Source organism: Columba livia, chromosome 8 (genome assembly GCF_036013475.1).
Source record: "Columba livia isolate bColLiv1 breed racing homer chromosome 8, bColLiv1.pat.W.v2, whole genome shotgun sequence".
Taxonomy (NCBI): domain Eukaryota; kingdom Metazoa; phylum Chordata; class Aves; order Columbiformes; family Columbidae; genus Columba; species Columba livia.
Window position 1 is genome coordinate 3,224,894 of NC_088609.1, and position 27,567 is coordinate 3,252,460.

Here is a 27,567-nt window from a genome sequence, read left to right on the forward strand (position 1 = left end):
GCCTACTGTGTTTTCATGGCTGACCTTGTGCGCAACCCAGGGCTGGGGTCCCCGGTGCTGGCCACCTGCCTTGTCCTCTGGTGTCATTTTGCCCTGTGCACCATAGGGCTGGCCATGGGCTAACGGTGGCCCTAGGCTCCTGCCCTGTGGCTCCCATGCCAGCAGAGGTCCTCCAAGCCATGCGGTGCCAGAGCAGCTGTCACAGGTCTGTGAGCTGTTTCCTCCTCAAGCTTTATCCCCTTAATCTTCAGCAACCAAAGGAAACTGTTGACAAGCTGCCTGGGGGGAGAACTCCTGCTTGGTGTAACCAGCCGCCATGCTTCCCACCACCACCTCTGGCTCCTGTCCCCTGAGGAACACAGACCCATGGCCCTCTGCCCCCCTCTTGGTGTCCCCTTGGGGGTTCACAAGGTGAAGCAGCTGCTTGTCCTAGGGTGGGGGGCAGTGAGCAGCCAGCCCCAGCATTTGCACCCCACAATCCAGCAGTCTGAGCCCCCCAGGGCTGGGCTGCATTGCTGGCCTCTCAGGTGGATTTGGGTTTCTTTCCTTTGAGGGAAATGGGGTCTCGAAATAAGGACCCCTTGCCCAAGGTCACAGCAGAAGGATGTTGTAGCTGGAGGGAACCAGGCCCATCGGCCAACTGGAGCTGAGACCTGATGATTCAGGTCGTGCCACACCAGGGTCAGCCCCCACGCTGCTCTTGGGCTGCTCAGCCCCTGCCCCGTGGTTGCTGTGGATGGCAAAGCAAAAGCAGGGGCTGCAGGAGGGACCACCAGCAAAACCACCTCTGCACCACGGAGGTGGGTGGGGGCAGAGGTGAAGCGAAGCCAAGTGGGGAGCTGGCTTGGTACTGCCATGGGATAAAAACAGCCACAGAGCACCTGGGTCAGCCCTGTAAGCGTGACTTTTGCAGGAAGCCCAAGAGACCTCTCCAGATTTCTGCCCCCGTGGAGCAGGGAGGGCTGGGGGTGCACCCATTTCTGGGGCCGAAACCACAGGACACAAAGGAAACTGCAATGGGAGAGCACTGGCCCCCCGCACAGACTGGCCACAACCTGTATCCCGTGCCAGGCGCCTCCTGCTCCCTGCAGCCAGGCTGGCCTTCTTCTGAGGCAGCTGCCACCTGGGACCGGACACAGCTTTTTGGGGGCACCCTCTTGCCAGAAGCTTTTCCCCAGCCCCAGGGACTTCAGGGGCTTTGCTCAGTGGTGTTGGACCAGGCTCTCACCTCCTGGCACCCTCCCTGTCCACATCCCCAAACCCTATGGTGCTGAGCGCCTGCCAGGGCATCGTGGGCAAGGGGCAGATCCAGCTGATGGGACTGTCAGGGTGAGGTGGGCTCAGGTTTGACACCCACCACATCATGCCCGCCTCAAGGAGCTGGTGTTTGCAGACTGCTGCGTTTATAGGAGCATCCACTCCTGAAATGGAGGGATGATGCTAAAAGCAGGTTAACCCCTTTGGAGGGGAGGACTTGTGCCAGGCTGCTGCAGAACTTTGGCTCATCACTCCCAGGTGATGGTGATGCCAAGGTTCAGTGCCCAAAGGAGCTCAGGCCCAGGGAGCTTGTTAGAGGTGCTGCACGTCATGTGCTTTCTTGGGGTTCCGCTCACCTCTCAGTTCTGCCTGCAGATGCTGGAGCATCCCCGGGTGTCTGGGAGCCAGCTGGGTGATGGGCCCGTTGCGTGGCCTCCCTGGGAAGACCAACCCGCCGGCTCCCACAGCTCAGCCCCGTGTGGCACCAGCGTTAGCACATGCTGCCCAAGTTGGCGGTTCCCAGGTCTTGCCCAGCCCCGCGCAGCCCCCCCACGGCCCAGCCTCCCTGGCTTTGTGCATATGTACAAAGGAGAACCTGTCTGGGCTGCTCCGTGTCCCAGGAGCTGGCTGATAATTAAACAAAAGCAAAATAGCCTTGTCATGAAACTTGACCTTTCCAGAGCTTGAGGGGGTGGGGGAGAAGGGGAGTTTTGCATAATTTCTGGTGACGGTTATTTTTATGCATTATGCGTTTCTGATGGGGATCTCTGTGGGGGGGAATGAGGAGTCCCGTGCTCTGATAATGGCCTGAGATGTGGGAGACAAGGGCCAGGCTCACCCTTCCTGTGGCATATCGGTCCTTCTGTGCCCCACAGATGGAGGGAAGCACCCTCCAGCCACCATCCTCTGGGATAACAGGCACAGCGCCCTTGGGTGGAGGGACCTGGGCACTGGAGGGATGCCAGTGCCTGGGCCGTGCTGGCCCGTCCCTGTCCCTGCGTGGGAGGGAGGCAGTGACGTTGTGCCCAAGCCACCTGCAGGCCAGATCCGGGAGCCAATCCCAAATTCGCAGCACCCTCTGCGTTTTAAAGAGCCCTGCAACGCCGAGGTGCCCAGACCACCCGCAGCAAGGAGCTCTGCTTGGCTTCTGCCCGGTCCCCTCCCCTGCATCTGTCGCTGTCCCTGTCACCTGCTGCACCTCCTGGTGTGGGACTGCCAGCTCCTGTGCCCACACCCAACAAAGCCTGGTGGCAAATTAATCTTCAACTGGGTACCCAGGATTGTTGTCATGATGGTTATTACACCGTGTCCTGCTCGGTGCGGCGTTAATGATTAACATGCCAGGTTCAATGTCAGCTCCTGCTACTGCCTTTTGAATTGCTCTTCCATCACCTCCTCTGATATCCCAACAAATAATCAGAGCACGGAGCTGCCCATAAAACACATTCGAGGCTGGGTGGCCACCCAGGATGGTTTATCTCTGGGGCAGGGAGGAGGAGGAGGAGAGCCAAGGAGGAAGGCTGTGCTGAGGAAAGGATGCATTGCCTCCCTTCTTTCCCTGGGCCAGCCTGTGCCCTTCGAGGATGTCCTCTCCTCCCTGATCCGGGAACGTCCTGTCCGGGCTGTTACAGCAGGTGGGGGGAAATTCCCCGCAGCGGGCACTCCTTGGGCAACTGGTGCCAGATGAGTTTGTTTTTGCTTCCTATTCACTCCTTTTATTAGCACAAACCCGAAGAGCTGAGATTCCTCCTCCCGCTCACGATGACGCTGTCCCCACCAAAGCTCATTTCCAGGAGGGAGGGGACAGCTCGTTTCCTAAAGTGCTGAGAGCCACCCACTCCCTGCCAGCACCCAGCCTCTGCCCCGCAGGGTTTTGCCCTTTATGCCGCAGGGCAGGCGATGCTGGTGGTGGACACACCATGCAAATCCCCAGGGGACTTTGGCCCGTGCGCGGCACCCGTCATGGTGTGGCCACATGTGAGCCATGGGGCTGCTGGGGGTGGAAGGCAGCTCTTGAATTATCTGTCTTCTCCATATATCCGGAGGCTGCAGACCCTCATTTTCCCCATGGGGATGCTGCCCCAGAGGCTGCCGGGGGGCGCCAGATCCACCCCACCCAGCCTCCAGCCCACACACCTTCCTTATTGCTTCTGATGGAGTAGCTCAGCCTTGAACCATCTTGCTCCCCAAGCAGGGGGGCATGTGGGCCCCATGTGAGCTCCAAAAGTGGCCATTTCCCACAGGGAGAAGGTCTGGGGCTGCTGCATGGCTGAGTGGGGAGTATGGTGGCATTGGGCTGGTCTCCATGGCGTGGGGGGCTTGCGGAGCCACAGCAGATGGGACGAAGCCACAGATGCCACCAAGCTCCCAGGGGCTGTGGGCAGGAGGGGTCTGTATGCACGGAGCAAACCCCAGAGCATGGGAAACAAACACGGCTCGTTTGCTGAGCGCATCTCTGAGGGTGACCTGCATGAGCGGGTCTCCCCTTGCCTCCCTCTGCCTGCAGTCCCTGCCAGGGACACCTTGCCCTCCTGCTCTCCCCACACTGTGTCACAGCTGGAACAGAGGATCCCCCACCCTGGCACACACATCATCTCAGATGTTTGGGCACCTCGAGCCCAAGAACGCCTTCCCGGGGGCAATAAGGAAGTTTCTGTTTGCTCCCACGTGCCCCCAGGGAGTTTTTCGCCTCAACGCTCTGTCAGCGCCCCAACAGCTTTTGGGGTGCTGCCAGACACCCTGGGGTGCCAGTCTGGGGGAATCAGGCAAGTCTAAGGGTTACAAGGTGCAGAGATTCCTGATGGCACCCACATGGGTCGGTGGGGATGGGTGGTGGGTTGGGGTGCGTCCCAGGGCTGGTGGGGGACCAGCTGGCTTGGGGTCTCCTCTGGGGAGCCCAAAAGCTCCAGTGGTGCTTGGGCAGTGGAATGGAGGGCACAAGCACAGTGGGAGCACTGGGAGGGGGCTGCACCAGCATGGCTGAACCCCCCTTGTCCCGCTGCTGCCCTTCGGCTGCCAAGAAAGCCAAGAGCCGGAAAGGACGATGGGGAGGAATCGTGTCCAGCAGAAGAAACTGGTCCTTCAAGTTTCCGCCGCAGGTGGAGGAAAGGAACCAAGTTGGTGGTTGTGGGGTTACTGGCAAAACTCGATGCCACAGAAACTGCCCGCCCTGTCCCAGGGAAGCCCCGTGGCCAGGAAGAGGCACAAAGCCACGAGCCTCCGGCCAGCTGGGCATCACCCCCAAACGTGCTGCACCCCACTGGGGTGATGGCAAAAGGGTGATTGGCAGGAGCTGGCTCTGCAAGGCAGCTCCAAAAAGAGGGAGCAGGGAGGACATGGCCAGGCCAGGAGTGCACAGCAGTGCCTGACTTGGACACCTCTGGGAAGGTGCCAAACTCCCACGTGCTTGGAGAGGGAAAAGAGGAATAAAAGCCCTGACGTCACCCGCAAGGTCACTGGTTTATGGTGGAACTGGCACCTTCACCCGTTCAGCAAAGAGGAGGAAGAGGCCATTTTCTGGCAGTTTCCCCCACACCTCGCCATGGGGCAGGGCCAGAACTCGTGACCCCAGGGTGAGTCACCCAGGGTGGGGAGTGGGTCCCCACACCCATCCCACTGCCACCCGGCTGCTCCCGCCTGCATGCTGGGTGCTGGACGGTACTGGGGAGATGCTGGACGCCAAGGGGCTGCGGCAGTGCTCCGGTGCAGCCCCGTATCTGGTGCGGGAGCTGATAAGGGGCATGGCAGGTACAGACCAAGGTGGTGCACAGGGAGGCTGTTTGCACACTGGTCTCTGGCCCTGCGGCTAATCGCCCCATCCTTCATCACCATGGCTTCACAGCCTGCCAGTCTGCCCCAAAACTGGACAGGTGGGGAGCCTCATGTCAAAAATGGGATGAAGCAGCCCTCTGCAACACCCACCCCCTAAACCATCTGCCTTGGCCTTGTTTTTGAAATGGGAAACCGAGGCACAGGCAGCGGATGCTCAAGCTGGTGTGGTGCCAAAGGCAGGGAGGGAGCAATGCTGGGGAAACCTCCCCAGCCCACCCATTACTCCCCACATACAGAGGGACTGTGGGTGCGCCACATGGGCAGTGGGGACAATGATGGGAGATGGAAATGCTCCATCATGGGGCTGGCAGGACCCACTGCCCCTCACCACCCCAAGCACCCCCCTTGGGGTTCCCAGGGCTGGTGGGGACACCAGTACACCCACCCGAGGGCCAGCCCTGCCTTCCAAGCTCTCGCTCAGTCCATGAACCGGCGTTGCTGGGCAAGCAGCGGTTGGCGCAGAGGGCAGGGCAGGTTTGCAAGGCTAATGGTAGCCCCCACCACTCCCTGCTGTTGTGCAAACACCAGGTGCTTGTTGTTTCCAACCACCAGAGCAGGTGAAAACCCAGGGTGGAGGGAGGGCAGGCAGGTTGCAGGTAGGGCTGTGCTGCCTGCACAAGGCTCATGGGTGGGAGGAAGGCAAGGCTGCTGCCGTCCCTCTGCACACCCCCAGGCGGAGGCTGTTGATTGAAGAGATCGACTCCAGAAAATAATTTGTACCCAAGATGAAAAATTTATTTCTCTTTACAGCATGGAGAGGAGCTTGGCCATGAAATGATGGGGGATACAGGGCAGCCCCATCCCCTGCAGGGCCAGGGAGCAGGGACCCACAGGGCTGTCCTCATGCCAGGGCAGGGGCAGACACCAGCCAGCATCTCTTTTAGGGGACAACATGATGGCAGGGTCATAGCTGGCAGAAAATTAGTGTAAGGGTAGCTATGTCCCCATTTGAGGGTGTAGTTACCACCTACAACACCTTGGCTCAGCCCCAGTTCAATGGAGGGATGCTGGGGGGGGGCCGGGCCAGCCTCAGTGCCAACCCCTGCCCTGTCCCCACATAGGGACATCGTGGGGATGGCATGGGAGAGGTGCAGGACATGCCTGCAAGGGTTTAATCAAGACATTACTGTGTCACTGCCAGATCAACAGCCCTGATCAGCCCCTGTGTTGCTTTATCTCCTGCTGGCATCGGCCAAACAGACCAAGCAGCTTCCCCCCTTTAATCCCTTCAAAAACAGCCCCAGATCTCTATGTACAGAATTGGTGTGCCACATCAGTACAAAAATATACACAAATTCTACAGATCCCAGCTCAGTAGATCAAAACACAGCTATAAATCACAGTGCACAGGACTGCATCAGGCTCAGGAAGCGATGGGGTCCCCCCGAGAGCACAACAGGTCACGGGCGCATCCCAGCGTGGTGCGGGGGGTTAGATCGTCCTCCTGCCTCGTGGGGTCATTTCTTATCCAGATGGCAGTACAGGTACATGGAAACAGCCATGGATGCGATCTGGGGGTGGAAAAGGACAAGTCAGCGCCCTGCCAAGTGTCCTTCCCCAGCATGGATTTGGGTCACAGCCCAGAGCATCCATCCCCAGTGCACATAAGGAGGAAGAGCTGGGTGTGCCCAGGGAAGAAGACCCAGTAGTCACAGTGGGGCAGATGGTGGTCCATGGGGCTGCACCAGCCCCCTGCAGCCCTTTGGCCACCCAGGCTGGTCCCAGCCTCACTGCTCACCCCCAAGTACAGAGAGGAGGAGGCAGCACAGCGATCGATGCTCAGGCACTCACCTCCAAGGCAGCGATGCCAGCTGCCACGCCGCCCACCACACCCGCGTTAGTCCTGATTTCTTCCAAGATCTGATGGAAACAACCCTGTGGGAGGCAACCACACAGATGAGGACAAGCAAGGGGGAGTGATCCCCTAAACACTGGGGTATAGCACCCCCAGAAAGGGAGGTACAGTTCTCCAGCCCAAGCTGCACAGCCATGGAGAAGGTCTGGAGGCTTCAGGCAGCATCTCAGCCACTTCTCAGGCCAAAGCACAGTATTGGTGGGGGGCAAAGCAACAGGGAAATCACTCAAAAAGGCATAGTGGTGCCTGAGTTCATGCTCAGCTCCAGTCATACCACCCTGCTGCAGAGGTCCCTTTCGGACCAGAGCAATGGTAGCAGCTTTGCTTGTCTCCGCCAGGGACAAGCCAAGGCCACCACAGCACCCCCAGGACTTAGAGCCCATGGGACCACTATGTCCAGAGCTGGGGCTGGAGCTGCAGGACAGGTCTCCCTCCCTGTGCACACTGCAAACCAGGCTCTGCCACAGGGCAAGAGCCACTGCCGTGCCCGTACCGTGACATTTCTTTCTGCTGCCAGTGTCTCGTTGCAGGGACTCTGGTTGTCACAGCAGGCCGGCGGGTATCCATTGTTTTCCTTATTCCAGGGGGAGCCAGTGAAGTCTGTGTAGTTAGTCAGGCCGCAGCACTTGACCTGAGAGGGAGAGAGAGGAAGGGATGTGGGAGAGCATCGTGCAGGTCCCCCTCCTGGGCCAGACATGGTCTGGACCCTGTTGCCCCATGGAGGGGGTTGCTCAGCTCAACCCAGCTCTGGGAGGATGTTCAGGGGCCTTCTTGGGAGGGGATTTTGTCTCACACTCCAGCATGGACAGCTCTCACCCAAGCCATAGGACCACTAGACCCCAAGTGAGTAGGTCCCAGGCACCTGGGAAGCTGATGGGGTAGTGACAGATCAGTACATCCAGGGTTGCGATGGTGTCCCCATTCCCACCCCACTGGCCCACCCCAGCATGCCCCACCAAGCCTGTGCTGGGACCATCCCAACACTCAGGACTCAGCGCACCTCATTCATAGTGATATTCCAGATCTCTGTGAAACTAGTATCTGTCCCATACTTCTCCTTCAGGAGAGGGGTCACCGCAGTGGTCAGCAGCGTCTCTGCCTGGAAGAAGAGGCAGAGAAACACCATCAGAGAAGGTCCTGGGGAACACCACAGAGCTGAAAGCCCCTATACTGGTCTCAGCCCATTGGGAAAGGACCAGCCAGATCCAGCATGGTCAGGAACACATCACACCGTGTCCCTTCGGCCCAAGGACAGCTTGGCTGCTTCCCTACTAACCAGTGCTTTATTGTGCCAAGGCCATTTATAACCAGTGAGTCATCTGATAAGCAGCATAACTGAGGGAACCAGGAATGACGTTTGCCCTGCGGTTGACTTCTCCAGTGACTAATGAGGCAAAGTCACCTTTCTCCCCAGGTGGTTTCTCAGGTGCCTAATAAGATGTTGAGTTTGCTCAGCATGAAGCATTAAGGACTTCCTCTCCCATGTGGCTCCTACCATCAGAGGGGGAGAGGTGTCAAGCCCAGCCTAATACTTGTACCAAACCCTAATTTCTTTAGGGCAATGGGACTCCTTGTTCCTGCCACCTTCATCCCAGCCAGGCCACCCCAGCCTGCCCACACAGCAGGTGCCAGCAGGGACCAGCATGCCTTCCTCCTGCAGCAGTGCCCACCTCTCAGCGTCCCCATCATGGGCAGCAATGCCAGCCCCCCAAATTCTCCTGTTTTCCCAAGGGGTAGGACAAGTCCCAGCTTAGCTCAACCCAAGACTCAGATATACCACTCACAAGTCCTGTGTAGGCCAGAGCCACCACGGCAGCAGCAATTTCAGCGATGAAGATGATCAGCACCACTGAGAAAAACTAGGATAAAGCAAGGGGAGGGAGGTCAAAACAAGAGCCAGAGCCCACAGGGTTCCCAGGAACCCACTTGCTTCCCAAGGTCTGCAGGACCCTACGTCAGGGCTCATTGCCTTCAGCTCCGCTCCAAGGCAGAAGCAGCACCACCTTGGTGCTCTCCAACCCTCTGTCTGCATGAGTGTCCTTAAACCTTGACAATGGGGCTGACCTCTCCAGACATGGTCCAAGAGAAATCTCTACTCAGCACCAGCTTTTGCTTCCTTGCTCAGGGCAGACTTTGTGTCCAGCACTGCTTTTCCAAGGTCCACCCAGCCTTCCACCACATGGCAACATCTAAGGAGCACATCTCCACAGAGAAATCTGTCCCTCAGATCCCCCCTACCAGAGACCCGGCTCAAACAAGGCTTTATAAGGAGATAAGTGAGATCCATACCATAATCAGGAGACACTTGCTCTCCTTCTGGGCACCGCAACACCCAAGGAAGCCAATCACCAGGAGGATGGAACCAATGACGATGAGGAAGTATCCCACATTCACAACCTGCAGGACGCTAGAGGAAAGTGCCCCGAATATGTTCACGAACGACTGTCCATCCACGGAGACCCAGATGCCAACTCCCAGGAGGGTTCCACCACCGAGCTGGGAGGAGAAAGACAATGTCAGTGCCCGGGCAGGAGATTTGTGATGTGAGGAAGGTCCTGGCACAGGTATTTTTCCCTCTGCAAGTTTCCACTGTACCAAAGCAAAACTTTGTGGCCACTGAGGGCAGCTCAGGGCGTTGCTGCTGCACACTTAGCGTGGCCGGATGGGTCACTACCCCAAAACACACCCCAGCACCAGCACATCCCCAGCTGCGGTGTTGCAGTTGTCCCCTTTCCTAGCCCAAGGGGTTTTGGTGCCAGCAGCAGGACAGAAACCTCCCATGTGGAACAGCCAAGCCAGTAGTGCCACCAGCCACCCTCTGACCCCAGAGGGGCCCACATGGCCAGCTCAGATACTGGCCACCATCACACTCAGGGCTGCCTCCAGCCTGCCCCAGCCCTGTCCTCCACCCGCTCAGACTTTCCCACCAGCGCTAAGTCCTGGCAGGAGCTTTAAGGAGGGAGTGCTTCACCATGGCTAGCCTGAGGGCTCTGAACCCCTGCTTCCCAAGGCTATATCTGACCACAACCCCTTCCAGGTGGCTCCACTCCTCCTGCAGAGCCAGGGCAGCCCTCAGGAACTCCACTACCCTTGGCCCCGGGCAGGATCAGTGGCTGTGTGTGCTACAGAGATCCCAACACCCCTGACACTGCAGGCTGCTGCCACACACATGGGCTGCTCCCCTACAGAGATGGACCCCACAGGGAGGGACACAGCAAAGCCCCCATGTTCTGGAGCACTCAGCACCCTCTGCCAGAGCTTCAGCACAGGGAGGGACATCGGTAGCTGATGTAACAGCTGCTGTCCCCAGAGCCCAGCACAGTTCCCTAGGCTTTGGCCGGAGCTGGAGAGTGAGAGACCCCCTCGAGGTTAAGTCCTCAGCTTGGGTCCAGACACCAGATCTCGTACCCTACTGGGGTCCCAGGAGCACAAGTCCCTCTAACACCCAACATCCCACTCTCCATCCCCCCCCAGAAGGGACATGGAGGGGCAGGGGAGCCCACACGGGCAGGCTTCACCCACCCCAGCTTGGGGTGCTCCCCAAAAGCTGCTCCCACAGACCCCAACCCTTCATCCCAGTTTCCCAGGGCAGCGAGGGGGGCTGCAAGGCTCGGGCTCCCTGTGCAGAGATAGCAGCCGGGGGGCACTTACGAATATGGCCAGGTTGAAAAGGATCATCATGACCTTGATAAAGGTGAAGCACCCCATCTTTGCACCTGGGGAGAGCAGAGAGAGGTAATCAGGGGGAGCCCCGACTCCAGCACAGCCACTGCCCTCCTGCGAGAGGGGCTTAGCCCCGCTCCGAGGGAGTCTGGGGGCTCACCATGGGTAGAGCTGGGGGAAACCCAGGGGGTCCACTCCCCAAAACCGCCAAGCCCAGCTTACCTGAGTGAAGAGCAGGTCCCAGAACCCCGACCCAGCCCGCCCCGACTGCACTGTCCTCCCCTCCCCGACGCCACCGGCCTTTAAATGCCGGGGCCGCCTCCGCCGCTGGACCCCCCGCCCCGTCGCGCCCGGCCCTCACCGGGGCCACCCCCGGGGGTGGCGAAGACAAGCGTGTCCCTGGGTGCCTGGTGGCTTGCTGCCCTCTGCCGCCGGAGCCGCCCGCCCCGGGGTACCCGCCTGGCCCGGCCGGCTGCCGCCCGCGCCCATCGCCGGCGCCTCTGGACTGGGAGAGTGAGCGATGTGATGTTCCCGTCCCACTGCTGCTGTGAGCTGACAGCCCTTGTAGGCTCAGCTGTGTGCCCCTGCCTGTGTCTCCGCGGAGTGCCCACCCGACAGAGCCCCGCAGAGCAGGAGGCTGTGTTCCCCACCCCAGGATGGGGATTTTGGAGGGAAACGATATCAGTCCCGGAGGGACTTCACCCCATGGCGGCTGCTGTAGCTGTGGTGGGTACGAGCCCCTGACCACCTCTGTGGGTGCTCAGCAGCGGTGCTGGGCACTGTACTCGGGATTTTCCAGCCAAGGACAGCCCCGTGGGTCACAGCCCTGCTCTGCCACCCACTCCTGGCACAACCATACTTGAGTGAGCCCGTCTTGCCGGGCTGATGCTGTGGGTACACTGCTAGCCCCACCGCTCGGGACCGCTTGGGCGGGGACCTCTTCAAAAGCCAAATCTCCAGCCTCCTGGGCCAAGCCAGAAGCAGCCAGAGGAGGGCACAGGGGAACGGCTTCGTGAGCTGCTTTGCGCAGTAAAAGCCAAAGCTGTCCGGGCTGTCCCTAACTGCTGTGCAGGGAGGCAGATTGTCATGGCAGGGACACAGCAGGGTCACAGCAGGAGAGAACGGTGACAACTATAACAGATGCCAGCGCTGAAGCAGGTCATCGGAGACCAGGGCTGCCAAAAGTGATTTGCTTTGTGAAGACACTTTGAAACTGGGCTGGTTTCCCATAGGGAAGGTCTGCAACAGGGAGTCAAACAGTGCAAGGGGGGATCCTGCATTCCTAGGTCCGCCCATTGGGGTGGTCCTTGCCTGTCCAGTGCACCTCTGGGGAAGGGGCTCATGTTGGTCCCCTTCTCAGCACACACAGCGTGTCCCTTCAGCTTGACATCAAACTGAGGAGTGACACAGGAGGCCAGGGAGCCCTTGTCCCACAGCAGCTGGCTGCAAACACAGGCTCTGGGTGCTCAGCACACTCTGCCCTGCACCCAGCTCCCTCCAAACTCCACAGCAAATTCCCTCCTGGCCATAATGATACATTTCAGCAGGATGAAGTCAGCAAAGCCCAGTGGCATTTGGGGAAAGGCTTCAGCCCTCTCAGACACCCTGGGTATTAATGCACCCAATGCTGGATCCAGGGGCTTTAACCCTTTCCCCCTCGTCACCTGCAGCCTCAGCCCTTCCCTGCAGCAGTTGCCCAACCACTGCTGCCACTAAACCACTCAGAGTGAGAGGCTGAGCCTTTATCCCTCTCCCAAAGGGGGACCACAGCCTCCTAAATGTGAATGAAGACCCCCATCATATTGCCTCTCTCCCATAAGATATCCCATCCAGCCTGACCCTATTTGCTGCATGCAATTGCCACATCCTGAAAATAAGTTTTGGCAAATACATAAATACTTGTTCTCATTCCCAGCCATGGGGAAAACCAAAGGACAAGCTACTGGCTGCTCCACTCACCTCCCTAGCGCCTGGTGCCTCAGCCTGGGGTTTGGCCGCTCCCCAGCATTACCCATCTCAGCCTGATTAGGGAGCTGAGGCTGGATTTTCTGGCTCTCCAGGAAGGCCTGACCTGACCACAGCAGGACAAGCCTGGTGACATTCCCATGTCCCGCTCACCCGACAGGGCCCTGCTGCTTCCCCACTGCCCCCAGCCCCACATGCAGCCCAGCTGGACCCTGAGCATCCCTTTCCCTGGAGCCTGGGATGCTTCTCACCAGGATGTGGGTACCACGGCTCTTCCCCGGCGACTCAGCCGTGGGAAGCTGAGACAGTAAAGTGACCATGAACAGTCACCCCTGAGGTCCTCTGTTCCCATTCAGCCACTTGCCCATGTTCCAGGGGAGCGCAGGTGCAGGACACACGTCTAGTGTCAGGATCCAGCCATGGTGCCTACGCCCAGCACTCCTCCCCAGGTGTTTCTTCAAGGAAAAACTGCAAGCTCTGCTCCCAGCCTCATGCCTCTTCCAGCTCATGTTTGTATTTTGAGTGTTCAAGTGCTGAGTTTCCACCTGGTCCCAGGCATCCTCCAGTTAATAGCCAAGCTCACTGTGGCCACAGCCTCCCTTGAGTTGGGGTGCTCCTACCCATGGCTCCAGTGAGGCAGGGCAAGCAGCTGCCCGGTGCTCCTAGGAGGCATTTCAGAGCAGACATCCATCCCTCTGTACAAGCAAATTAGCCTGCGATGCTAACAAAGCATCTGTTTGGGAATAGGTGGGAGGAACCTAAACTGGCATCTCACACCCAGTGGGGCATGAGTTGCCTTTCCCTGCTGGAACCTGCTCAGCCCTCTGCGCTAATGATCCTGAGAAATCTGCCAGGAAGGAGGCCAGGCAGGTATGGAGTCAGGCTCACTGGGCTTAATGCCATCCACAGGGACTCAGCTGGGCACAAGGGACATCCCCTCCGTGCCTCAGTTTCCCTCCTGGTAAAGCATCAGGTAGCAAGCCCTGAGCAGAGTCAGCCATGGAGACCAGAGACCAGCCCAGGTACCCCCAGACAGGTAAGCCACTTGCAAAGGGTTTTCCCATGCGTGTTTTGGGCTGGCAGCATCTGTCCAGCTGTCTGTCCAGCATCCAGTCACCTGGAGAGTGGTGGGTGGGTGGATGGACACACTGTAATGTGCCAGCGACAAAATCAGCCTCGGATTTGCAGATGGAAGTTAATGAATGTTGCAAATTTGTGCTGAATTAATCACTTCCCACCTCCTGCTGAGGAGAAATGAAAATCTACAGGAGCCAAAAGTTTTTGACATCTTGAAAATGAGATATTTCTGTTCTCAGCTTTGAAAGAACTCAAAGAATTTTGGCTGGAGAACTGGGGAAATTACCAACTCCTCCACCAGGAGGGACCGGGCAGTGGGACCACACTGATGTCCCTGCAGCTGCAGCTTCAGGGGAAATCCTCCCCATTTCTATGACTGCGTGCAAAATCACAACTTGAGCCCCAAAACCAGGAGCTGCCCCATCTGGTGCCACAATCTGTGCCATGTGGGACCCAAGGTGTAAATACGGGGGCGATAAGCTGTGGCTGCAGCCACGTCCCAGCAGAGCATCCCCCCAGTGTGAGTCCCTCAGGGCAAGGATCCAGCCCTGCACCTTGTATAGCTGATTTTAATCATTATGCTGTTTCTAGCTGTGTGTTAATAACACAATTAAAGAGAGGCTCGGTGACATCTCCTTGCCTGTGTATCGAGCTGAGCTTTTTCCCATGCATTTACCCCCTGCAGCGAGTGCCTCCATGCCTGTCCTGCTGCTGGCCGCCTGCTGCCCCTCCAGATAATATTTCATTTCTCACATGTGTCCAGGCTGGCAAATCCCTCCCAAATTAATTAACAAGGGCCATGCCGAGGCGCCAGCTGCTGTCACGCTGAGCTGGGTGGGTTTGGGGATGTAGAGGGCTGCACCGTGGGGTCATATCAGGACAACCTTGTGTGCTGATGTTCTGGGGGCCGCTGCAGGTGAGAGCCACACTGAGAAGCCTTTGCCACCTTCCTGAGGATGTCTGGAGCTGTCTGGTTGACGGAGCTTTCTCCAGCCACAGGGTAGGACCTGTCCCAGCTTGGGGCTCATGCTGGGGTGCACTGATGGCCACTGCCCAGGCAGGTGGCACTGAGGGACATCAGTCCCTGGTATCGTACTGCGATGCCCTGCCCTGCGGTCTCTCCTCCAGCAGCTTCTGGCATCTGCCATGCTGTGAAGCTTCAACCCTGCAGAGAGGTGCAGGAAAGAGCCCCAGTGCCAGCCCTGGGCAGTGCCCCAAGCCTTTCCTTATGTTCCTCAGGGATCTTCCAGCATCTTCCTCCCCAGATGGGGGTACACCCAGCCTCAGCAGTGATGGCAGAGGCCAAACCAAAACCCACAGAGGCCAGAGCTCACTGCTGGGCACCCTGGGAGCAAACCAAGAGAGAGGGAGTTTTCCTGCTCCTAAAGAGAAGTGAAAACAAAGCGTGCCCCAATCCTAAAGGGGAAAGAGATGAAACCAAAAAAGCCAACTCCAAAATCTCAGCAAAAATCAAACATTGTTTCTCTCTGACTTCTCCAGCTGGGGAGGGCTCAGCCCGGTTTCGCAGCCTCGCTCCATGCAGGCACATCAACCACTCTATTTATGCTCTATTTATTCACAGACGTGTGGCTAACTTCTCCCAGCCGCTGCCAGGACACACGGCATGAGTGCAGCCAGCATATCTCTAGGCTGGCTGGGATGGCACTGGGCAGCCCCTGAAGCAAAGTGTGGAACAGCAGAGCCACCCCTGTCACTTTGGGAAGGATGAGGTGGGCAGCCAAGGCTGGTGGCTGCCCAGCATCTCTTGGAGATGCTTCCACCAAGGGCTGTTGCTCCGGCCAGGAGAGGAAAGTGGCTTGCAGCAGAGCATGAGGACCTCAACAAGGAGACAGGTCCCTCTCCCACCCCATATCCCATCCCAGGCTGTGCAGACAGTGAGCAAATGGGAGCTTGAAGGAGAACATGCGGTGCTAGGATGCCTCCTCCAGCACACCTGGCAGAAGACCAACAGCCAGTGAAGTCTAAGGCAAAGCCCTCATTGCAATGAGTGCTGCTCATTAAGCAAACAAGGAAGGATCTGGAGCTAATCAGGGCCCAAGAGGCAGCTCTTCTGCTTGCTCCATAAATAGCAGTGAAGGCCTAAAGCATCTTCCATTTCTACACAGGGTGTTGCCTGGTAGCTCTCTGCCCACTCTGGGAGAGGCACCCACCTTGGGGCTGGAGTGAGGTGAGGGGGTAGTGTTGCAGGGGTGATGAGGAGGGTGAGCTCAGGATGGGGGTGTTTTGGGAATGACTCTGCTGCAGGGCAGCTGGGGTGTGGGCAGTGGGTGCTCTGGGGAGCATTTTCAGGCAAACAATGTGTGGGGGCGCTGGGACAGGTGCTGGCCATCTTAGGAAGTGCTGGGGTGATACTCAGCCCCATCCCATGGGGAGTGGGGCAATGGGACTGGCCTCCAGCAGGATATAGTGCCTTTGGGTTTGGAGACCCTGAGGAACATCCTGGTTCCCCAATCTGGATTCACCCTCAGGGTGGGGAAGATGTCTCCAGCTGGGAGGGAGAGGTTCTGCTCAGCAGCCTGGGAAGGGGAGGTGGTGAGTATGTGCCAGGGTGTTCCCCTGCTCCAGAGCTCTGGAGCTGTGTTATTTTCTGCCCTGTACATACAGCTGATTCTAGGCTAGAAAGGGTGGTAACATCAGATGGTGATGCACCCACCAGCTCCCCCTGCTCTAATCCTTTCCCAGGAGGAAAATGCCTCCTCACCTTTCCCCAGGCAGCCCCTAGAGCCATAGCACTGTGTTCAGCCCTATTTGGTTTGAAAGCCCCATGGAACAGGCTGAGTAGACCAAGCAGGGCTTTAGGCACTTGGGAAGACCCCATTGTTCCCAATGGGGCACGGGGGACACGACAGGGGCAGCCCGAGGCATGGAAGCATGATGAGAGGAGAGAGCAGCATCCAGCTGTTTGCCAGCAGGAGATAAAAAACCCTTTTAGTCCCTGAAGAGCAGCAGCTGGGCTGGATCCAAGCTGGGGAGCAGGGTGGTGGGGGCTCTGTGCTGCCCAGGGCAATGCAGCTGGGGTGAAATCCCCTGGGATGCTGCTGCTCTGCATGGTCAGGCCACGTGCTGAAGTGAATGGAGTGGGGAGTGTGCTGAAGTTATCAGTGAGAAGGGCCACACATCTCCTGCATCACTCTGCTGGTCTCTGTGCCTCAGTTTCCTCAGTTTTCCCACCCCTTCCCCAGCTCCTGGGGTGCCCCCTTGGACATTGTGCCACCCTAGCACTGCTCCAATGCTGGCCTGGGTTCAGCCAGAGTGCATTTACCAGAGCTTGCAGTTTAGGGACCATTTTTAGGATGCCAAACCTGCAGCAAAGAAGCAACTTCTAGTTTAGAGAAGTCAGCAAGAGAAGCAAGGATTTAAAATAAAAATAATAAAAAAAACCCCTCTGCACCTCTGGGAACATCACATTAACCTCACTGTAGTTCACAATCAAATACTGGGGCAGCTTGTCCATGCCCTGGTGTAACTGGCTCTGCTGAGACTCACTGAGACATGAACCATCTGAGGGTAGAGGTGCCCCCAGCATGGGGGGCTCCCCAGCTGGCAGTGAGCTGAGAACTGATGCTTGTGATGCATGTGTCTTTGTTGTGGCTGAGCTTGGCCCTTTCCATATGAGCCCTGCTAGCCCACTCCAAGTCCTCCACCCCATTAAATTTTAACTCATGCCTCATAAATTTTTAAGGACTCTCACTGCATACAGGAGCTCTTGCAGCATCACCCTGTGCTCTTTTATAGGGTGCTCAGCCCTTAACCTGTGTTTGGAGAAGGTTTCTGGGCAAATGCCTAAGAGAAGAGTGAGGAACCTGAGCATCCCTGGACTGGAATTCTCCATGGCAGCTCCTGCATGTCCTGTGAGTGTTTTCTAGCCTGGCTGAGAGATGGGGGTCTGCTGTGAGCTGGCTGGTATGGGGGTGGTCCATGGGGCGCCGGTCCTTCCCGGTCCTCTAGCATCCCGATGGATGGAGAGATGCTGCATCTGGAGATGAAATCATCCACCTCCTGCTATAGTTCCCCCCCTCGCCGGTAGCCGGGGAGGGGGAGGAGGGACGCTGACATCACCGCCGGAGCTCGGCGGGGCCGGGCCGGCTCCGCTCCCGTTCTCCGCTCCCACCGGGGAAGCCGCCGTGCCCGGTAAGGCTGGAGGGGCAGCGGGAAGGTTCTGGGCAGTGGGTGGGTGGATGGATGGACGGACAGGCGGATGACCCCTCCATCCCTCCTCCGCGGGGTCTTGCGGGAAGCGCCGGGGCAGTGGGTTGTTAGCAGCAGCACAGCCTTTATCCCTGAGGAAGAGGTCTGTCCCTGAGGAATATTTAAAAATGCACCCCTCCCCCCCCCAAAAAAAAAGAAAAAAATGGAAGAAAGAGGGAAAAAAAAATAACACCCCGAAATCCTGCGTCTTCATCCACTGGCTCTGTGCAGCGATGCTAGGCTGGAGCTGCCGGAGGGGAGCTGCGTGCGGCGGGAGGTTTCTCAGCACATATGTCTATTTTAAAAGCCCATGGTGTGATCCCTTGCCCTACTTTCCAGACTCTTTGCCGGTACTTTACTTGTGTGCAGCAGCTGAGCTCTGCGGGCAGGAGCTCCCTGGGAAGCCAGCGCTGAGCCAAGGTGTTCAGCTCTCCCCTGTATGATGAGGATGGAGCGATGGGCTTGGGGTTGAGACACCGATTTGGTCATTAACACACTGCCTTTCTCTCTGGCAGAGAGAAGGATGTCCCCAGCACCGTACGGATAAGACCAGGTTGAGAAGAGGACAGCAAATTTGTAGCCAGCACCCCAATTAGACTCATTTGCTCCCCTCCATTTGCCTCTGTGATGAAAAGGCTCCCTATCCCCACCTGAGCCAGCCCTGCCAAGCCCTGGGCACTGTTGCATAGCTGCAGCAGTTTTGGGGCTGGAGGGGTGAGGAGCTGCTCTCTGACACAGATTTTCCAATACCAAGATTTGATTTTTTGCGTGCACAGAGACAGGAGCGCTCCCATCCTCACCGTCCTGCCCAGCCATACCTGCCCTGTGTGGGTACGCCGGGCCCCCAATGCCTGGCTGGATTTGGGCAGCGTGACCCACCCCACAGCACTGCCATGGCATCCTCAGACGGGCTGCAGTACCGGGCTCTCTACGAGTACAAGAAGGACCGGGAGGAGGACCTGGCACTGTGCCCTGGGGATGTGCTGACGGTCAGCAGGGCCGGGCTGCTCAGCAGCCCCGACTACAAGGACGGGGATGAGCGAAGCCCCCAGGGTTGGCTCCACGGCACCAACGAACGCACCAAGGAGCGCGGCAACTTCCCCGGCACCTATGTGGAATACCTGGGTCCCACACGTATCGTTGCCACCACCACCAAGACCAGGCCACGGCCCTTGCCGCCACCACCTGCTGGGACCCCTGCTCCCTGGGGTGAGTTCTTGGGGAGCAGGAAGGTGGGAGGCCTGTGGGTGGGTGTCCCATGCAAGACGGAGAGGGTGGTGTGGAGCCTGGGGGATGCATGCATGTGGGGTGGCTTGGTGGGGATTCAGCCCCAGAAGGAGGAGCTTCACTGGGAATTATTTGCCCTGGTGCACTAAAGCAGCCATAGGAGAGGCAGGGGCTGCTCGGGGTATCGCTCCCTCCAGGTAAACACACTGCAGGGATTGCTGCTCACCAGCACTCCAGGCTGGCTGCTGTGCTGGCATGGGGTGTCCAAGGGGGTCTGTGAGTGTGAGAACCCACGACAAGATGTAGGAGCCCCCTAGGGAGTAGCAGAAAGCCCCATGGTGGTACCTGAGGAGCTTTTTGTTCCCAACTGCTCTCCTCCTTATCACTGCGGCACCCAATTCTGGCTGCTCTTGGTGCCTGGGTGAGTGCTGGCCCCTGGCCAGCTCCCGGCCTCACTGTCATTTTGTGCAAGATGGGACAGGGGACAATCTTGGCAGGCGGTGGAGTTGACCCCTGGGGGGTTCCTCCATCCCTGGGGGCCACAGCACAGTGCTGGGGGGATATTCAGCAGAGCACTTCCTGGCGTGGGAGCCTCTGGCCATTTCTCTGCTGGGATGTACCAAGCTCGTGCAGCCAGCTCTGTCCTCACCACTTACCATGGCCAAGTGCATTGAGGCTGAGAGGGATTTCACAGCGGTTGCATAATGTACCTGAGCTAAAATAATAATAATAATAATTTTTAAAAAGCAAAGAAACCCCTCTTCCAACCAGGCATGACCTGGCAAACCCAGACAAAGCCGTGGTGCTGGCCTCCTCCAGGATGTGACAGAGGACAAATGGCTCCATGTGGGGCTGGGAGAGCAACAATGCCTTTAGCCACAGCTGCCCAAAACCTGCCTGGTGCCTTGGGCACCTTCCTTGCCCAGTTTGGGACCAAGGCACAGATGTGGTAACTAGAGAGGCTGTTTCCCTCCTGGGCTGGCTGGGCATCTGAGGTGCCTTGGTCCTGGGTTTAGAGGGGCACCTGCTGATGAGTCAGTCTCCCTCCACAATATGGTTCAAGGCCTCCTTGGCCAACGTGATTTAAGAGGGTAGGGACCACCTGGCACAGCAAGACTCAGCTGGTGTGGGGCAACTCCTCACCCTGACACCACCATGTGTGGGGTTACCTCATGGATCTTGCCACTCAGCCTGCCCAAGAGCACTAGAAGGATACTGGGATCTCCCCTTTGCCTCCCCTCATTGAAACATGGGTGCCCCTTCCCAGTCGATGCTCTGAGTGCACCAAAGCAGCCGCAGTCCCAGAAGCACTGGGGACGATCAGTGAGCAGCCATGTATTGCCTTTGAAGGAGGGGGGAGGCCAGTTTTTGGGGGTGTTTACCCTGCGAGACAAGGGGTTTGAGCCCCCTTCCCAGTCAAGCTCACTGATGCGTGAGGAGCCCTCTGTCCCAGCGGTTAGGCAGGCAGAGCCCTAGCAAACTCGATGCTGTAGGGTGGATGACTTTGGTCACACAGGAGCACACCCAGCCCCATTCACCAGGGAGAAGCGTGAAGCCATCTTCTGGCTTCTGCCCTTGCTGCCCATCACCGTCACCTCATGCCTGCTCCCTGCAGGAGTGGGTACAGGCTCCTCTCTAAGAGGCTGGGAAATATGCCCAGGGACCCCTGCCCATGGGTGCTGGGGACATGGTGATGTCCCACAAATGGAGGCACATCCCCAGCAGTAAGCGCAACCTGACTGGAGAGTCTGGCCCACGTTGAAGGTCTCAGTGCAGGAGCCTCAGCCTGTATGTGCTTGAGCAAGAGAATCACAACATGTTAGGGATTGGAAGGGACCTGGAAAGCTCATCCAGTGCAATCCCCCCATGGAGCAGGAACACCCAGATGAGGTTACACAGGAAGGTGTCCAGGAGGGTTGGAATGTCTGCACAGAAGGAGACTCCACAACCCCCCCAGGCAGCCTGGGCCAGGCTCTGCCACCCTCACTGGGAACAAGTTTCTTCTCAAATTCAAGTGGAACCTCTTGTGTTCCAGTTTGAACCCATTGTCCCTTGTCCTGTCATTGGTTGTCACCGAGAAGAGCCTGGCTCCATCCTCCTGACACTCACCCTTTATATATAACAACTTAAACTTTATTTAAAAAAAAAAAAATAAAGGCTAAATTGAGGGATTTTTAATAGGGGGAAAAAAACTCACTAAAACCAGATTTTGGGGGTAGGTTGGGGAGGGTGCTGCCATCTGCAGGGTATGCTCTGGCCATGGCCTTGTGTCCAGCCCTGCTGCCCAGGGGTACACTGGCTGTTGCACCATGGGTCTGCATGGCCCACAACCACATCTTTCTGCAGCAGGAGAACAGCGTGGACCATTTTACATCAGCTTAAACTCAAACCTCCTGGATGGCCGGATTTCCCTTAGAGTAAATGTCTCCAATGTGCGCTTGGAAGAGAAAGCACTTTTTTTTTTTTGGAAAATTCTTCCCAAACTGTTTCCATTCCCAGATGGGGGTTTTGAGGGACGTTTGTTTTGGATGGCCCTAATGCTTTTCTTTCTGCAACAGCAGTGTAGCATCCTGGGTGCCCATTGAGCCCTGTTGCATGCTGGGGACCCTGGGGACCCCAAGCAGGGTGGAGCTCTGAATGCAAGAGACACACTGTATTTCCCAGCCATGCTCAGGAGCCAGGACTGGCTCTATGGGGAGGAATGGTCTTAATTAAATAAAATAATATCCTAAAAAGATGGTTCTGCAGTGGATCTGAGTCTCCAGGGGCCTTCTCAGGAGCTCAGTGGCTGTTTTGCCCCTGCCTGGTTGTCCTGGGCAGCATCACTGCTACAAGGCATCACCTCTGCTTCACCTGGGGTCAGAGCCAAGCGACGGGTCAGGATACTGGGGTCCAGCCTGGCACCCTCAGGGGAGAGGATGGGCTAACGCTCCACCTGCAGCTTGGGGGTATTCTTTGCTGTTCCCACGTTTCCCCAAGTCATCACCTTGGAAGCCAAAATCCAGTTTTCCCTAATTAAAAAAACACCCGTGTGATGGGGATGCTTTCCATGAGATCCCAAGCACCTGCTTTGCTTTAGACCCTGAAATCTTCCCTGTTCCCACCCACTGCGCCCACATGGGATCCTGTTGTCAGCCTTGGGGGTCACAGCTGTGCCTGGGGACCAGATCAGCCACCTAAGAGCAGGAGCTTTGCTTCCTGCCATGTTCTCCAGGGAGCACCAGGGCATCACTGTGGCAAGGATGAGAACCCGGATCCATCCACTGCAGCCAGGTTGTGTTTTTGCAAAAGGTCAAAGGCAGTGTGGTCCTGTCTATGGCCCCTTTTTTTCCTTTTCCATTCCTTATTGGCTTCACATGTGATCTCCCTGCAAAAGCACAGACAGAATGAACCTAAAGCGGCGTTGGTCAGGCTGGAGCATGTCTTGCTGTAGGGGGGAAGTCACACTCAAGCTTTATCTGCTATAATTTTTAAAAATATATTTCCACCAAAACAGATCCACTCACCACATAAAACAGACAGAAGAGCTCCTGACACATCCTTTCCAGATGCCATCCATGTCCCAGCAGTCACACATGGCTCCGATGTGCTATGGCTGGTGGCAGCCCCTGCCTGTCCCCTGTCTGCTGCCTTGATGGGGGGTTCAAGACCACTATTGAGAGGGAGTGGGGGGAAATCCCAACACTGTCAGGGTCTCTGTCAGGTATAACCTGCACAGGTGGAGTATGGCCAGGGTGATAAGAAGGGAGAGAATGATGGATGGATGGAGCATGCCCCGGCGTAAGTAGAGCTGCTCTCACCTGTGCTAGGGGGTTTGCTCCTTCTGAGGGCTGGTGGAAATCTGTGGCACTCAGGGGGTGGCTGAATCCTCCCTGGGCTTATGCTCAACCCTGTTGTAGACACCAGAGAATCCAAGTGGGTGAGAGTTGCAGGGAGCCATGTCTGTGCCAGGTGTGGATTTGGGCCGCCAGCTCCCGCCTGGTGCTGCCAGGAGCTGTGGGTGATGAGAGGGGACATTGGAGCGCCACAGGAGGAGAGGTGGGAAGGAGTTTTGGCCTGAAGGAGCTCCACAGTCAGGGTAGGATGCTCCCCACAGGCAGGGCATGTGTCTGAAGGGGTCTTCTTTGCATCTCAGCAAGCGCCTGAGCCCCCAGTGGTGACTCTTACTGCAAAAAGGGGATAAAATAAGGGAGAAGTTCTCAAAAATTTAACATGCATGAGCTGAAGTGTTGGTAGTGGCTGTGCCAAAGCAGCAGCTTGATCCTGTCCTGGGGCAGCCATGGAAAGAGGCTGGAAATCCTGCCGGCAGGAATTTCCAAGCCCGTTCTCCTGTCTTTCCACCACAGGGCTCCCTGGGCAGGCAGAGCTCGCCGAGCAGCCCACCCTCCCCGAGCAGGCGTTGCCAACCGTGGCCAGGCTCATCGAGGCACTGGAAAAACAAGGTATGGGCAGCCTTAGCATCCATCTGCAGGGTGGATGTGGATGCACACACGCAGACACCCACTCTGCCCATGTTCAGAGATGCCTCAAGAGCATCGTGGTACCCGCATAGCATGGGCAGGGTGAGGGAGCCTGGTGGTCTCAGTCCCTACCTGCTTCCTTTGCTTTGGAGGGAGGATTTGGGGCTTAGGACTGACCCCTCTCTCTGGCTGCTTCCCAGGTCTTGACAGCGAGGTGCTCTGCAGATCCTCCCCCAGTGTGCCAGGGGATGCTGAGCTGAAGCAGGCTCTTCTGGCGGGTAAGTCCCTGTTGTGTCGCTCCTTGTGTCCCTTCTCAGGAAGATGTGGTGTTGCCGGGTGAGTGATGCTACCCAGGCACAGCGGGGATGGGTTACTGGCTCCAACCTCATTATGGCCCTACTTACAGCTCTGTAAGGCTGTGCCTTGCATCCAAGCCCCTCTCTGCTCCCTCTAATACCCCAGTGTGATGCTGTCAAGAGGGATGTGTGCGCTGGGCTGGGGCACTTCACTAGAAGCTCTGTTGTTTTCAGGGAGAAAAACATTTTGGTTTGCAAAACTCTAGGGTTTCTATTGGAGAAGCAGGACAGGGAGAAAGCCTCTTGTGAGTGCGACAGAGGAAAAGAATGGGGGGAGAAAAAGTTCATTTTTTAGCAGAACGGGAAGTATTTTGCAGGACTAGGGGGGCACGAGCAGGGTGGAGAGGAGGGAAAAACCCACCACTTCTCCTAAATTCACTGCTGGAATGGCACGGGAGGCTGGGGACGTGATGGATGCAGCGTGCCGCTCCGATCGGGGTCGGGCGGAGCCGGGTGTAGCGCTGTGTCGAGCATCTCCATCCTCCCGGCCGCGGTGCCCAGAGGGCGGCACTGTGGCACCGGGCACGGTCCAGCCCCGTTCTGGCATCCAGTGTCCCCCCTGCCTGCCCTTGGGCTCCGCATCCCGGGAGCTGCCGGCCGGGCCCTGCGGCAGGGGGGGCGGGGGGGCTGGCGGCTCCGCCAGCGCCGGGAGCCGGCGGCAGCCGGGCCGTGTTGCTGGGGAGAAGGGCTGTGATGAAATCGCTATATTAAGCACTATGACCTCATCGCTTCCCCCGCGCACCGGGAGCCGAGTCCCTGCCGGGCGGGGGACGGGGCTGCGGAGAAGGGAGGGATGCGGGAGAAGAGATGCTGAGGATCCCAGGGATGCTCCATTCCTGCTGTCCGGGGAGGGTTCTACTCCCCCGGGGATGATGGGGGGCACGGTGCATCCCATCACCCTGCTCTCCTCCCCTGGCAGAAGCCCCCGCTGCAGTCTAGGGCGGGCAGGGGCAGAGGGGTGCCCTTTTGCATGGCTTTGTCCCCCGGCCCAGATTTCCCAGATGATCTCTGGAGGAGGTGAGGCCTCAGGAGAGCGATCCCCACAGCCCCAGCCACCCTGGGCATGGAAGCCCAGGCTGGGCAGGGACAGTGACAACAGCACATGGATGCTTTGCTTTCCAAGCACGCAGGAGTTATAGGTCCTCCATCCTCCTCGCGCAAGCTGGTGCAGCATCCCTGGCAAGCACAGGGCTCCCCGGCAGCACTGCAGTTGTCACTACCAAAATCCTGTCCAGCCTCGGGAGACTGCCCCAGCCCAGAGGCAAAATCCACTGGCTTGCCTGGCACTCTGAGCAGTCACTGGGTCCATTCGGCTTTTCATCTCCCGCTGCAGGACCTATCATGGTTTTAAAACCATTTTAGAGCTCTGAAAAATCCACAACAGCCCTGAGTGACTTGATGCTTCCAAGCTCCACATCTACTCTAGGACTTAAATAAGCTCTTTTATTTGGCAACTGTGCGCTCAGCAACACTGACCTGGACAAAGCTGAAGCTCCCCAGAGCTGGCCGGAGGGGGTAGGACATGTCTTGCATTTGCTAGCTCTCAGCGTAAGGGGCTGATGCTCAGCCCTGCCAGAAGGTTGTTCTGCAAACAGGATGGGGATGATGTTTCTGCCGGGTCCAAGCATCCCAGCAGAGGTGGCAGCCTTTTCCCCCCACAGCCTCCTGCGGACCAGAGACCCAGAGGTGCCTCCCCAGGCTCCTGCTGGAGCCCAAACTGGGTTAGGGATGGCAGGAAAGCATATCTGCTTCAGCCTCTATACAGCCTCTTTCACTGCATTTGACAGGCTAAAAGTTCCCTACCAAAAAATGGGAGTTTTCATGCCCCATGCATGAGACAGCAGAGGCGAGGGTCACATTTATTTTCCTCCCGTGCTCCTCTCCATCCCCGCATCTCTGCTAACAGCCTGACTGCAAATATCAAGCTTCATCTTGGGGAATGGGGAGAAATCAGAGCTGGGGCTGGCAGCGGCTGGAACTGAACCCCGTCTCAGCCTGGGGGAAAACTGGGTACCTGCCGGGAGTTTCAGCTTCCCTGTGAATACCCAAATCACTGGCGTTTGGCAGTGGTGGCAGGAAAACTGCTAGAGAGCATGAGGATAAAGGAACAGGGCCTGGAAAAGTTCAGGTGTTGGTTTTCCAACTCTCAGATCTTAACATGTCAGAGAAAACAGGATATTTTCTACATTGAAAGGGCATCTGAACTTTCACTGGGGAGAAGGAGGAGGTTTCTCTGGGATCTGTCTGGGTCAGAGTGGTCCTGGCTGTTCTGGGGAGTCTGTGGGCATCGTGTCTCCAGGGCCGGGCAGTGCAGGTGCTTGTTTGAGTTGAGCAGATCAAACCTGTTTCCCATCCCTGGCTCTTTCAGAGCCCTCACCCCTGGGGTACCCAGCCTGAGGGGACAGCCCCAAGCTGGACATCACCCAAGCTTTGGGACAAAGTGTTCCCAGGTTTCCCACCCTCATGGGGCCGTGGCAGCATCAGACACAGTCAGCTTGGATGCAGCATGGCTGCACATGGCTGTACAGCCTGGGCTGGGGCTCTCCCTGTCCCCTGCCCCAGGGCTGGTGACATTCTGCAGAACGGTGGCATCTGAGGTCTGGCTAGAGCCTGTGCACCCAACTTGGTATTTGCATGCAAGAAAAATGATTTGGGGGGAGCAGGCAGGGAAGCAAAACCAGAGCTCATCTATACAGGGGTGTCAGTGAGCTGGGCAACTCTGCTGCCACCCAGCTGAGATGCCACCAGAGCCAGCAGGTCAAGCACAGAATGAAGGCTGGTTGGGCTCACAGCCGGCTTATGCTGGCTCCAGAGAAGAGCTAATTGGTTTAGGACACTTGGTGTTTAATTCAGATCCTTACACCCCAAGAGGCGAGCAGGGCTGTGTGATGCCCCTGAACACGGGAGTCAGAGTCACATGGTGGCACCGAAAAGGGACTTAACAAAGAGCCACAGCTCCATGGGGGGTTGAGGGGACTTGCTGAAGGGCTGCGGGTGATGAGCCAGCCAGGAGCCCCGCTGCAGCTGCAGGGAAAGAGTTATGGAAAGACAAATAAAAAAGGAGATCTTTAAATGGCAGCAGCAGGGTGCAGAACTCGCCCCCTCTGCCCCCAGAGCTCCCAGCGGTGCCCAGCGGGGCTGATCCATGGTGTGGGGCATCTCTGTGCCCGTCATGCCAGAGGTCACATGCTGACCCTGATGGTTTCCAGCCCCCAGCACTCCTGCTGTCCCCTCTGTGTGGCTTTGGGGCTGTTTGGAGCACCAGGGATGGGGCAAATCACTTGCAAAGTCCCTGATGCCTGCAGGTGTGAGTCCCTCAGGTGTCCTGGGGCAATGTTTTCTCACTCCATGCTTGCTCAGGGTCCTGCCTGAACTCCTCTCCCTGTGAGACATGCTGGGCAGCCTTCTCCTCACTGCTGCCCCTGAACCCGGAAACTTGGGACCTTCTCTGGCCAGTGGCAGCAGGGGCATGGGTGCGCTGGTGGGTGCTGGAGCCTTTTGGAGCTGTGGGACCTGAGCTGGGGGAGGCTTTGAAGGGGGATGGCTGCAAAGTCCTGCATGTAGTGGCCAGGCAGCACTTTGCCACCACTGGGCAGGGATGGTCTGCATCCTCATCCCTCCTCCCTGGTGCGGGACTGGGCACAGAGACCCTGCAGGGCCCCCCCAC

The 27,567-nt window shown here is 57.7% G+C and overlaps 2 protein-coding genes across 3 annotated transcripts in view; one reads left to right on the plus strand and one right to left on the minus strand.

Annotated features, from left to right (window-relative positions):
• Positions 1–5,798: 5,798 nt before the first annotated feature.
• TSPAN1 (tetraspanin 1) lies at positions 5,799–10,916 on the minus strand. The gene is made up of 8 exons (XM_005501009.3): positions 10,829–10,916; positions 10,595–10,659; positions 9,233–9,439; positions 8,728–8,802; positions 7,944–8,042; positions 7,437–7,574; positions 6,880–6,963; positions 5,799–6,599 (listed from the first exon to the last, which is right to left on the minus strand). The coding sequence occupies exons 2-8, from the start codon at positions 10,649–10,651 to the stop codon at positions 6,546–6,548; spliced, it is 714 nt and encodes a 237-aa protein (XP_005501066.1). The 5' UTR covers positions 10,652–10,659; positions 10,829–10,916; the 3' UTR covers positions 5,799–6,545.
• Positions 10,917–17,649: 6,733 nt separating this feature from the next.
• The window catches only part of PIK3R3 (phosphoinositide-3-kinase regulatory subunit 3), a 78,059-nt gene continuing 68,141 nt past the window's right edge, over positions 17,650–27,567 (plus strand). Inside the window, exons 1-4 of one of the 2 annotated variants that reach the window (XM_021285617.2) lie at positions 17,650–17,800; positions 18,373–19,066; positions 23,431–23,526; positions 23,745–23,822. In XM_021285617.2, coding sequence (XP_021141292.2) covers positions 18,751–19,066; positions 23,431–23,526; positions 23,745–23,822 — 490 coding nt within the window. In that variant the 5' untranslated portion in view covers positions 17,650–17,800; positions 18,373–18,750. The remainder of the gene's footprint in view (positions 17,801–18,372; positions 19,067–23,430; positions 23,527–23,744; positions 23,823–27,567) is intronic. The other variant, XM_005501011.4, reaches the window with a different exon arrangement.

Bases quoted from the DNA above. Each gene is read 5' to 3' on its own strand.
- TSPAN1 (XM_005501009.3), bottom strand. From the start codon at position 10,651: ATGGGGTGCTTCACCTTTATCAAGGTCATGATGATCCTTTTCAACCTG. The intron at 8,803-9,232 runs GTATGGATCTCA...GCTTTATCCTAG, and splicing joins GCAAGTGTCTCCTGATTATG to TTTTTCTCAGTGGTGCTGAT. The intron at 6,964-7,436 runs GTACGGGCACGG...TGCCTCCCACAG, and splicing joins CAGCAGAAAGAAATGTCACG to GGTTGTTTCCATCAGATCTT.